General features: G+C 37.3%; 1 protein-coding gene across 4 annotated transcripts in view; it reads right to left on the minus strand.

The window, feature by feature from the left end:
- Window positions 1-12,066, minus strand: part of Magi3 (membrane associated guanylate kinase, WW and PDZ domain containing 3) — a 227,867-nt gene that overhangs the window by 32,683 nt on the left and 183,118 nt on the right. For all 4 annotated transcript variants that reach the window (XR_005091822.1, XM_028859344.2, XM_028859345.2 and 1 more), the window contains exons 10-12: window positions 9,460-10,065; window positions 7,920-7,951; window positions 809-965 (exon numbers count right to left, since the gene is read on the minus strand). Coding sequence is in view for 3 of the 4 variants with exons in the window: in XM_028859344.2 (XP_028715177.1) it covers window positions 809-965; window positions 7,920-7,951; window positions 9,460-10,065 (795 nt within the window). In the remaining variant the exon portion in view is untranslated. The remainder of the gene's footprint in view (window positions 1-808; window positions 966-7,919; window positions 7,952-9,459; window positions 10,066-12,066) is intronic.

The raw sequence follows: 12,066 nt of genomic DNA on the forward strand, positions 1-12,066 counted from the left end.
TTTTTACTTGTATGCTTTCTCTTCTCTTCTCGGCTGGCTCCTTGAGCAAGTCCACTGTGGTTTCCTCCTCTTACTTCACACCACTCTGATTAGCCTCCATCCTCTAGCCAGAAAGACCTTCCTAACACATAAACCCAGCACTGTTTTCCCTGCAGCTAAACCTATTCTGTGGTTCTCTGTTATACACCAGTTCCAGCTTCCTCATCTGCCGTCCACAGTCTGGGGCTCTCTCCCTCTGGCTCACTTCCTGCAGAACACGGCCAAGGGAGCCCACAGACAAGTGCCCCTCATTTGTCTTCTAATAACCCCTCCTCACCCTTGAGGGCTTAGGTCTGCTTCCTGGAGGAAGCCCGACCTGATATCTCCTACGACTCATGCAGATGAGGAGTTAACTGTTTCCTACTCTGCATCCCAATTTATCCAGTTTATCTTCTGTCGCTGTCCCTGCTGGGCTACATGCACTCATTCTGATCCCCAGCCCACGTCCACTGTACCACTGGACTTGCACTGTATGTACTGACTTGATCATGTATTCGTCGGCTCCATTTAGATTTAACAGGCTTTCTGGGTGCAGGTACCTATTTTTTTCTGTATTGCAGTTTGTCGTGGACAGCTTGTACTTAATTCATGGTTTTGGAAAAAAAGGAATGAATATTAAATGTATGTGGAAAAAAGTTCAGAATCACATTAAAATGGGAATGAAGGAATAGTTTCGAAATATGCTTGTAAAGGATGGTAGAGTTCCAATTTTAAAATAATTCAAATTGATCTTGTTACATGCTCCCCTAATATATTCCCAATTACTTACGTTTATCTTCATATAAAGTCTTAGACTTCAGGTAGACCTCAGAAGGATCCAATTTCGGGGATCCTGACCTGATAATGCTGGGCGGAAAAGGCATAGGCTGGGGAACAGGCTCATTTATGGCCTCCAAACTTCCTGAATTTTCCTTTGTATCAGTTTTCTAAAATGGAAAAAAAAAAAAGGCCTTACTTAGTATTTTAAAAATAAGATGGTTGGTTATTTCATAAAACTGTGCTGTGAACTGGAGATGTTAACTAAGCAGAGCTGTAAAGGAGACAAAAGTCACAGAAGATGGCTCGGATGTCTGTGAATTCACTTACATGGCCATGTTTATCTGGCTAAAGTGTATTAGACTGACATTATTTAAAGTCATTTATATAATGATTTGACTAAAGGGTTTTAGTCTTATGTGTAAACATTCTTATCTTTTCCTCTACCACCAAGACACAAACTGACTTGGAGATGAAGACAAATAAATAGAAGGTAACAACACTTCTAAAGAAAGCAAGAGGAAAGTTCCCCGCCTGCCGCCCCCCCCCACTGAATTTAATTTCCAAAACCTCTGCTGGGCAATGACAATCCATCTACGAAAGCACCCACGCTGGGCAATCAGTCGGAAAAGGGAAAACAAAATACAAATATGACTTTCCCAAAGGAGTCAGACCAAACATGTCTTTATTTTACTTATTATTACACCGCATGATGTACGGGGTGGTGAGACAGGTGGGGGTGGTTGTGGCCGCTCTGCTTCTTCGTCAGCTTTCACCCCAATGGGTTTGTTATTAAGACGACTTAGGAATTCATGTTACAATCAATTGTGGACTCTTTTTTTCCCCCATGACGACGGGGTTTCTCTGTGTAACAACCCTGCCTATCCTGGAACTCACAGAGATCCGCCTGCCTCTGCCTCCCGAGTGCTGGGATTAAAGGCGTGCGCCACCACCACCTGCTCAATTTCAGACTCTTAATGACTTTCAAAGATTGCTGGGATATGTTGCTCATCTATGGCCCACTATTGGAGTAAAAAATACAGAACTGATTAATTTGTTTCAAACCTTAAAAGATGACAAGACTTAAATAGTCCAAGAGAATTAGCAGCTGAAGCTGAGAGAGAATTGGCTTTGGTGGAAAAGAAATTACAGAATGCACACATGGATCATGTGGATCCAGAGCTTGACTACATTCTGGTTATTTTACCCTCTATGCATTCTCCTACAGGAATATTATTGCAGAGGGAAGATGTTATCTTAGAATGGATATTTTTACCACATAAACAGAGTAAAAAATTAAAAACTAATGTGGAAAAGATTTCTGAGTTGATTCTAAAGGGACAATTGAGACTCGGTCAATTACCAGGAATAGACCCAGTAGAAATTGCAGTACCTTTTACTAATGATGAAATTGACAAATTATGGGCAGAAAGTGAACCCTGGCAAAGAGCTTGCAGTAATTTTTTGGAAGAGATTAACAACAAATATTCCCAAATCAAGAGAATTCATTTTATAAAGAGAACTAACTGGAACTTTCCTCACATTGTACAGGGAACACCAATTTCTGGAGCCCCTACATTTTATACTGATGCAAACAAATCAGAAAAGGCAGGTTATAAATCAGGAAATTTAAGTGAAGTAGCTCAAAGCCCTTATGATTCTGACCAAAAGTCAGAATTATATGCTACTCTGATGGTACTGATGGATTTAATGGAATCTTTTAAACAGTTACTGACTCTCAGTATGCAGAAAGAGTTGTTTCACACATTCAAACTGCTGAATTTATTCCTGATGAGTCAGAATTAACTTCATTATTTATTCAGTTACAAGAAATAATTAGGAATAGGAACCATCCCATATAAATATATGTCACACATCAGATCCCACACAGGTCTGCCAGGCCCTCTAGCATAAGGTAATGACAAAATTGATCAATTATTGATAGGAAATGTGTTGGAGGCCTCAGAATTTCATTTAAAAACACCATGTCAATAGCAAAGATTTGAAAAAAGATTTTTCCATCACTTGGCAACAAGCCAAGGAAATTATAAGGAAATGTCCTACTTGTTCTTTATACAACCATACTCTGCTACCTGCAGGAAGTAATCCAAAAGGTACTCAAAGGAATAAAATCTGGCAGATGGATGTGTTTCATTTTGTAGAATTTGGAAAATTAAAATATGTACACCATACCATTGATACCTATTCAGGATTTAAATGGGCAACTGCTTTGAGTTCTGAAGAAGCTGATTCTGTAGATCACGCATTTGCTAGAAGCTATGGCCATCATAGGTATACCTGTACAAATTATGGTTGATAATGCTCCAGCATATGTTTCCAGTAAAATGAAATGATTTTTTGCTTTTTACAATATAAAGCACATTATAGGTATACCACAAAATCCTACAGGGCAAGCAGTTATAGAAAGATCAAATCGAACTTTAAAGGGGTAACAAAAAACTCCAGAAGGAATGATATCTGCGGAGAGACAATGGATAATAGAAAAAACTACAGAATTAAATTAGCCTGTACACCTGTACACTTTAAAGATGTGCTGACCTCACAATGGTAACCAGGATATGTGTTACATTGGGGACGAGGTTTTGCTTTTGTTTTCTCAGAAGAAGAAAAGCTATGGATACCATCAAAATTGATAAAGGTTTGATTTGAACAAGAGAGACCTCTTATTTAGAAGAGGTGATAGTTCATCAAATAGCATGGCCATTCGTTCAATCTAAACTAACTTATAAGGTTAACAAATGCTGCTCATTTGATCAGATATAACTTGTCAAAAGTCAGGGTTGGGGCAGGGTTTTATTTTTGTCTTTTTAGGAGAATAATTGCATCCAGCTAAGGAATCTGAAGACCACTGGACAAATGAGACATCTGAGGAAAAAGGACAAATCATCCAGAAAAAAATGTCTCAAGAAAAAGAGTAACATGGCCTATTGATATATCACATTTTTAACAGGATAAAATTTCATAAATCTTCCTTAATGTTCGTTTCTGCTATTCTCTGCAGAAATATAATGCAAATAGCCTTTTTGTAATTCCAGTTCAATTAAACATTAAGGGTGGTTTTGGAGTTGGAGTGTGGCTTTCTCCTTCTCTAAACCCAAGCATGTTTGTTAAAGTAAAATCCAAAATCTGTCTCATGTCAGAAGAGCCACCTGATAAGAGACTGAAGAAAATCAGAAATTAAGGGACTATTCTATTACCACTAATCTCGTAAGTCTTTAGTTTTATTTTTGACTCTTTAAAATTTTTCTTAAGGCATAAATATTCCAAAATTTACAAGATGAATATATATATTAAACTCTTTGTCATGATATTGATGGTCATATAGAGTACTAACTAATTCTAGAAAAAAGCTTCATCTAGCTTCCTGTACATGATTTCGGGTTTGAGTCTCTATCAGGTAACTAGTAATTAAGTTTTTGTACTCTGGAATGCACATAACAAAATATGATCCTTTAACCTCTTTGAAATCTGCTATATATGACATTTAAGATGTTTAAGTTTTCTGCAGTGAACCATGACCATATCAAACAATCACCTCTGAAGTCTCCAAAAGGAGGATGCGGCCCCACGATGATGATTCCACCTGCACTGTGATAACGCCACTAAGATGACAAACACCAATAAAGATCAGCTTTGGACTACAAACTGCTCAGGACAATTTTGAGGTAGCTGCCTGAGATGGTCCAGCTTCACAGACTACTCTAGTCAGGACTTGAGACAAGCCCTGCACTTTCCCATTATGCAGAGACTGGACAACAAATGATACAGCTACCTCTCCCAGGACTTGACAATTAACCCAAATGTTTCTTTTCAGGATCCCCTAAAGGTGCTGTTGCCCCCAGACAGCAGGAAGTAATTTTAAGAACATGACACCCACATTCCCAAGAGGTGAGGTGGGTGGTTTTTGGTCTTTCAATGGGTTATGGATATTTGTTGTTGTTTAGGATGGTTTGTTACAAGTCGTTAATAGTAATGGTTAAAAAAAAAAAGCTGAACAACGGAGTTTAGATTCAAGATTCTTGTTTTGAAAAGAAAAAAGGGGGATAGAGATATGATAGGATATAAGGGTAGACTACTGAATCTACTCTGAAAAGTAAAAGGTTGGATATAGAAATAGGATAAAATGTTGTAGAATATTATTTTAATGTGTATTTCTTTTATGTTGCATTTGTTTAACTCTGTGACGCTGTGTTACTGTGTCTGTCTAAAACATCTCCTAGTTTAATAAAGAACTAAATGGCCACTAGTAAAGCAGGGGAAAGGATAGGCAATAGTTGCAGGCAGAGAGAATAAATAGAAGGAGAAATCTGGGAGGAGAAAATAAGTAGCCAGAGAGGGAGGAGGACTCCAGGGGCCAGCCACCCAGCTACATAGCCAGACATGGAGTAAGAAGAAAAGAAAAGGTATACAGGAATAGAGAAAAATAAAAAAAACCTTTGAGGCCAAAGGTAGATGGGCTAATTTAAGTTAAGAAAAGCTGGCAAGAAAAAAGCCAAGCTACGGCTGGGCATCCATAAGTAAGAATAAGCCTCTGTGTATGTACAGAGCAGAAGAGCAAAAACAACCAACAACAATAAAAAGGTAGATTATTGAATATACTTTTAAAGCAAAAAAGCAATTAATAGTCAAATATTTTACATTGAAATGGATCTTTGTATACTGATAAAAATTAGAGAGTATTTTTGTTAGAACATATTGTACATACATTTCTACTCTTGTTCAAGGTATTGTACATATACAACTCATTTAACAATGTAATGCAAACTTCTGGTCCTTGAAAGTTATTATTACCAACTATTTAGGATAATAAGGAAATGCAGGTTAGTAATTTGTCACCTATTACAACTGAACTTGTCATATTAGGTATGTTTTCAAGGTCAAACAGACATATATTTTGGATAGAGAGGTCATTTTCAAACACTTCAGAGAGCTACAGAATATGGCATTTTAGATGTTTTAACTACATAGATTCTTTTTTTTTTTTTTTTAAACGACCTTGAGATATGTCTGCTCCTGGCAACACCAATTTACTTCAGAGACAATGATGAGAATCGAAGAAACTCCATATGGAGTTTACTTTCTTTGTGGTAAAAGTTAGCCACTGACAAGAAAGTGCTCTTGCCTTGACTGCTGACAGTATGCTGCCCAAATGGGACAAGCAGGACACAAAAGGAAGTGACTGTCGAACTTTGCCAAGACAAGGTAGGACAGCCCTTCAGAATATCCTGCTTTACAGAAAAGCCTGTCAGATATGCTAGACCAGTAGGCTGAAGATGGATGCCCCAATGTTGCAAAGGAACCTTGGGTGACTGTCCAGGCAGCCAACTGTTTCTGTAATTTCTCACATATTTTTTTAGAAGTTGATTGCTTGCACTTCCTGCTTACTCAGGCAATAGTATTTACTTCTCAGGTCTCTGATGGAGTTGAAGACTTTATAGTGGTAGTTATAAATTTTCCTTGTTACCAGATTCAGAAAAGAAATTCACTAAAGAGGTGTAAAGTGTATAGGGTTGAGGGACATTAGAAGATAGTTTTGGTAAGGCAAGTTAGAATAAAAGTTAATTAGGTACAACCTTTTGGACTCACTAAAATAGGATAGATAATTCAAATTTCTCTGAATTTGTCAAATGTTTATGGACTAGACATTGTTGATGAATTTATTGCCTATATTTATTGTATGTAGTTATTGTACTTATTGAATATAGTTTTTCTTCTATTAGTTATAATCTTTTTTAAAATTTTAGACAAAAAGGGGGAAATGTGGTGATATTTTGTTTGTGCTCTAACAAATAAAGCTTGCCTGGAGATCAGATTGCAGAGCTAGCCACTAGAGGCCAGGCAGTGGTGGCACACACCTTTGATCCCAGCACTTGGGATCTCATGCCTTTGATCCCAGCACTAGGGAGGTAGAGACAGGAAGTGATATGGCTGGGCAGAGAGAGGAATATAAGGCAAGAGGAAGCAGGAGCTCACCCCTTTTGGTCTAATGATTTGGTAGAGGTAAAAAGTTTATCTGGTGGCTGGCTCCTTTACTTCTCTGATCTTTCAGCATTACCCATCACCTGATCCATTCAACAGCAACTTTGCAGACTTGATGTGTTGGTAAAATTAACCTATTTCATACCATGTGATCTTTCCTTTAGACACCTATGACTTTTCATAGAAACCACCTTTCTATTCCAAGTTAGCCAAACCATTAACTGAGCTGAGACTTTAAATATAATTGTCTTTATATCCATGTAGGTATCCACAAATATATCTTATGCCTGGTACAGTTTCTTTCACCATCATAGCACTTGGCACCTCCATTTTAATGTCTATTTTCTCCTATAGATTTTTTTTTATTTGTTTTTGTTTTTGTTTTTCGAGACAGGGTTTCTCTGTGTAGCTTTGCGCCTTTCCTGGAACTCACTTGGTAGCCCAGGCTGGCCTCGAACTCACAGAGATCCGCCTGGCTCTGCCTCCCGAGTGCTGGGATTAAAGGCGTGCGCACCACCGCCTGGCTTCTCCTATAGATCTTTAAATAGGTTTCTCAGTTATTCAAAGGAGTAATAAAGAAGACACTATTTCAGATATAATAGTCTTATCATTTGATATAAGAAGATTTAGCTCAGAAGGTAACAATATGAAAAGTTATGCTGAGTCTTAAATGTGAGTTCATTTAAGTCTGGTTATTTACAGTCTTCATGAAGTTATGATCAGCTACTATGTCTTCTCCTTGGGCATCAGCAAGAAGATACTTGCTATCTGTCCTAACATTTAGCTACTTCTTACCTGGCTCCTCAAAAAAAAAAAAAAAAAAAAAAAAAAACTAATAGGATGTTTACACAGGTTCTTCAGTGGCCCACTTTATAACTTTGTGAGTAGGACCATTGGCAATCTGGGCTTATAGTGTTCTCCAGCAGCAAGCCTTAACCAACCCAGCACAACCCTCTCAGGGAGTTTTCTACCAACTCCTCAGAATTTCTCATCTAAGCCTAGGGCAATAAGCCTCTCTGACTTCTCACAGCCATTCCCATAGTAAGAAGCTGCCCTTCCATAGGGAAATGAGGCACCTCTTTCAGGATATAGGGAAATCATTGGTGTACCACCACAGTACTTACCATTTTGGCAGTTTTAGTTGGTGAACGAGGACCTAAAATTAAAAAAAAAAAAATTAAAAACAGAGGAAACACTCCTAGACCATAAACATTAATAATGTCTCTGATAAAACTTCAATTTCAGAAGGTTAATAATAAACTCTATCTAGGATCAGCTTTGTGTCAGGCATGAAACATCTATTATCGTCAACACTACAACATTCCTGAGGCATAAATGCTAGTATTACTTAATAGTTACGGTTCCTTAAATCACAGAAACAGTAAGCAGAGAGGCAGCAAACTGATATCAACCCCCAAATATCAAACTTTGGTCTCTGCTAGGTTTGTTAGAAAACTCTCAAGCATTCACAAAGATATTTCTTTTAAAGATCTATTTGCATTTATTTATCTATCTGTCTATTTGTGTGTGTGTGTGTGTGTGTATTTACTAGCATGCTGTTTTAATATTTAACTACTTCTTACCTGGCTCCTCTGAAACAAACTAAAAGGGTGTTTGTAAAGGTTTTTCAGTTGTCTACTTTATGACATGGAAGATAGGACTGTTAGCAATGTGTACACATGGTGGCCAGAAGAGGGCATTGGATGTCCTCCTCTACCTAGTCCTCCTTGATACTCCACCTGTTCCTCGGAGGCAAAGGCAGGCTGTCTGCCTAAACCTAGGGCTTACATTTTCTTGGGTGGGCTGGAAGACTCCACCCACTTCTGAGCTGAGGTGAAGGCATTCAAGGGCTGCCTGGCTTGTTATATGGATGCTGGTATCTGAACTCTACTGACACATTTTGTCAGCCCCATCACAAAGATTGTTTTTACCTGACTCTGAGCAATCTGTACTACATCACCTGGAAACTATACCAAAATGGATAAAAAAAGAAAAAATGCAAAAAAATGCAAAACTCTCCTAAGCAGTAAAGTGTGCCTAAAATATAAAAACTAAGAGTCGAGGAGATAAGGAAGAAAGGCTAAACACTAGTCGTTTCATTGGTATGGACTTAAGAAAGTCTACTGAAATTCAACTTTGTAGTTAGTCCTTAGAATTAGATTTAAAATGTCTAAGAGTGGTTCGTATCAGTTGATGACCTTGAAAAATTAAATTTCCCCTTTTTTTCTTTACATAAGCTCTGTGAGATTTAATCAACATTTACAGGCAGACTGTAGAGCTTAAGACAAAGGAAAGGCTAACACCCCGTTTTCCTCATACATAAACATGTTAGAATTTAAAATCTCTGGTGTGGTCCAGAGTTATGAAGCACTACTGGCTAAAAAAGTCAATTTCTATTATCGCTATCAACTGAGAAAATGAAACTGAGAGGATGTGTTTTATTTGATGTAGCATAGTACCATGACTTTCTCTAATCATTAAAATTTTTATACTCATAAGGGACACGAATGAAACCACTAACCATCAACACAGAGTTTAAAAAGATACTGCTTGTGAAACATGCAGACAGAGCCACAAGAAAAATGCACACTAATTGCAAGGGAAATGTGCTAGTAGAAGACACCTGCCCTGGCAGGGCGGGCAATGATCTGCGCTGTCACTCACCTCCTCGTAAGATGAGCAAGGGGACATCTGCACCGACTGGGAACTGCTTCAGTACTTCTACCACTTGGAGATGTGTTAAATTCTGCACGTTTTGGTGGTAAATTTCTTTGATGACATCCCCTTTTTGAAGGCCTTGACACCACTGGCTGTCCAGAATCATTTTCACCTTCTGTCCAGTTGGGCTGTCAGCAATCGCAAACCCAAAGCCTTTGGGGCCCTTAATCAGAGGGACAGTCACTAGTTCAGGCTGGGAGCCGCCCGATGACGCCAGGGATGCTCTCTGTTCACTGGAATCTGATGGCCCATTGAGACGCTCACTAGCCAAGATCTGGCCTGGTTTTCCATTTTGATCCAAAGCCATTGCTCCTGGTTTAAAATCCTGAGTGTTCATGCACGTCTCTCCCTTTGTTAATGATTGTCCATTGATGACAGGAGTAGCAGCAACAATGTCCACGACAGGATCTTCACTGTCATCAGGAAGTGGATAACCACGGCATAAAGTAAGGTTGACATACTGGCTGACAGGTACCAACTGAAACATCTGGACAACATCTGCATGGGTGTGACCAAGGACACAGTTGCCATTGATGTCTACAATAACATCACCTGATAAAATATAATCATGTTAAAATATTAAAACCACCAAATAAGTTAATCTTTTTGCTGGAGGAAAGGCAAAAACAAAATCAGAAACTAAATTTGAATTCTGAAACTCTCTAATTGTTTATAAATACTGAAATGAGATTTGCAATACATATATTTGCTGTTAAAACTCTGCTATAAAACAGATACAAATATCTTTTAAGATTTACTTTTAATATCTTCATTTATTTGTCTCTGTGTGTGTCTATGTCAGTGTGTATGTCATGCATGTGCAGGCAGTGACAGGACAGGGTGTCGGGCTCCCTGGAGCTGGGGACACAGGTAGGTGTAAGCTACTGGGAACTGAACAACCTGGGTCTTTGGGAGAGCAGCAAGTGCTTTTGTTTTTTAACCATTGAGATATTTCCTAAAATGTCAAATTATTAATTATTTTAACATCAAAGAGTTATAACCTCAAAATCAAGTCTATCATTTAAAAACTCTCCAAGTTTTATTGCATTTGTTATATACTTTCTGAGCCATTACTAAGTAGCTATTCAAAACTCAGTACAGTGTGGGTAGGTATTTAGCACACACAAAGGAAAGTAACTCCATTGGCTACTTGTACAAACAAGCTATTTATCAATGTCTCTTAACTCCATTCTAATGCAAAAAAAGAGGAAGGTAGAATGGCATGATCTCTCATCAGTTCATTTCACTTTAGGGTCTTTTCCATAGAGATTTTGTATTTATTCCGAGTCTAATTTCAAACAGAGAAAGCAGCAGCAACAACAAAATCAAGATAACCAATGAGTATATTTTTAAGATACTGAAAGGTGAGATTAATCAATTCTTGTAAGATTCAATTTTGTCTTTCTCTTTTATAATATTATGCTCATTTTGTATTCATTCCACAGAATTTCTTTTTTTATTTTTATTTATTTTTTTTTGTTTTTTTCATTCCACAGAATTTCAACAATTGGCAATTTTAACACCACCTTGACTTTTGAAATTAGCTATCCAACAACAAAATAAAATAAAATTTCGTTATCTCATCTATTTTCTTTTATTTCATATAATTATTTAAAATGTTACTGACAAAGGTATTTTGTTGCACTGAGACCTCAAAAAACAGGATGCATGGTGTTGAAAATGTTACTTTGCAGGGACTGGAAAGATGGCTCAGCCTTTAAGTGCAATGGCTGCTCTTCCAGAGGACCCAGGTTCGATTCCCAGCACCACATGGAAGCTCACAACCATTTGTAATTCTACTCTCAGGGTATCTGACACCCTCTTCTGGCTTCCGCAGGCACTCATGTCATACAGACACAGATGCTGGCAAAACACCCACAAACATAAAATAAATAGTATTTTAAAAAAATGTTACTTTGTAGAAATTTGTCTAATCTAAGAGGATACAGAAATTAGATTAATTATAAACAAAGCTTTAACTTTTTACCACCAAATGAGAAGTTCCTAAAGTCATTATACAAGTATTGAGTTTTTATGCAAATTAACTAACAGTTTTAGGTGAATGAGAAATTGCATTATGAAACCTTGGATATCTACCTACTTATCTATCTATCTATCTATCTATCTATCTATCAATCAATCATCTATGGTATGTGATGTGTTTCATGAACAAATGTTGAAAGGTTAAAATTGAAAATTAAAAAGGAAACCTTTTCTATTAATGTTAAGATTAAGATCTTGAAGTTCATTAATTTTAAAAATAAAAGTTGAATATAAATTTTAATTATTTTAGGTTTTCTTTTTTTAAAGTTTCTATCAATTCATTGAAAGGTACATGAGAGATTCTATAACTTAATTAAAAGTAACTTGATATTTGCCATGAAAAAGTACAGTAACAACTGAGTCATCCAAGTGTGAGTTCACATTACAACAGGATATAAAATAATAGATGATTTGAAAAGCCAAACTCTGCAATAAGGAACCCCAGTGGAACACTACCTCTTTGGAAAACAGTGTGTAATCCACCACAATATTCAGTAATTTGTCTTGAAT

Source organism: Peromyscus leucopus, chromosome 6 (assembly GCF_004664715.2).
Source record: "Peromyscus leucopus breed LL Stock chromosome 6, UCI_PerLeu_2.1, whole genome shotgun sequence".
Taxonomy (NCBI): Eukaryota; Metazoa; Chordata; class Mammalia; order Rodentia; family Cricetidae; genus Peromyscus; species Peromyscus leucopus.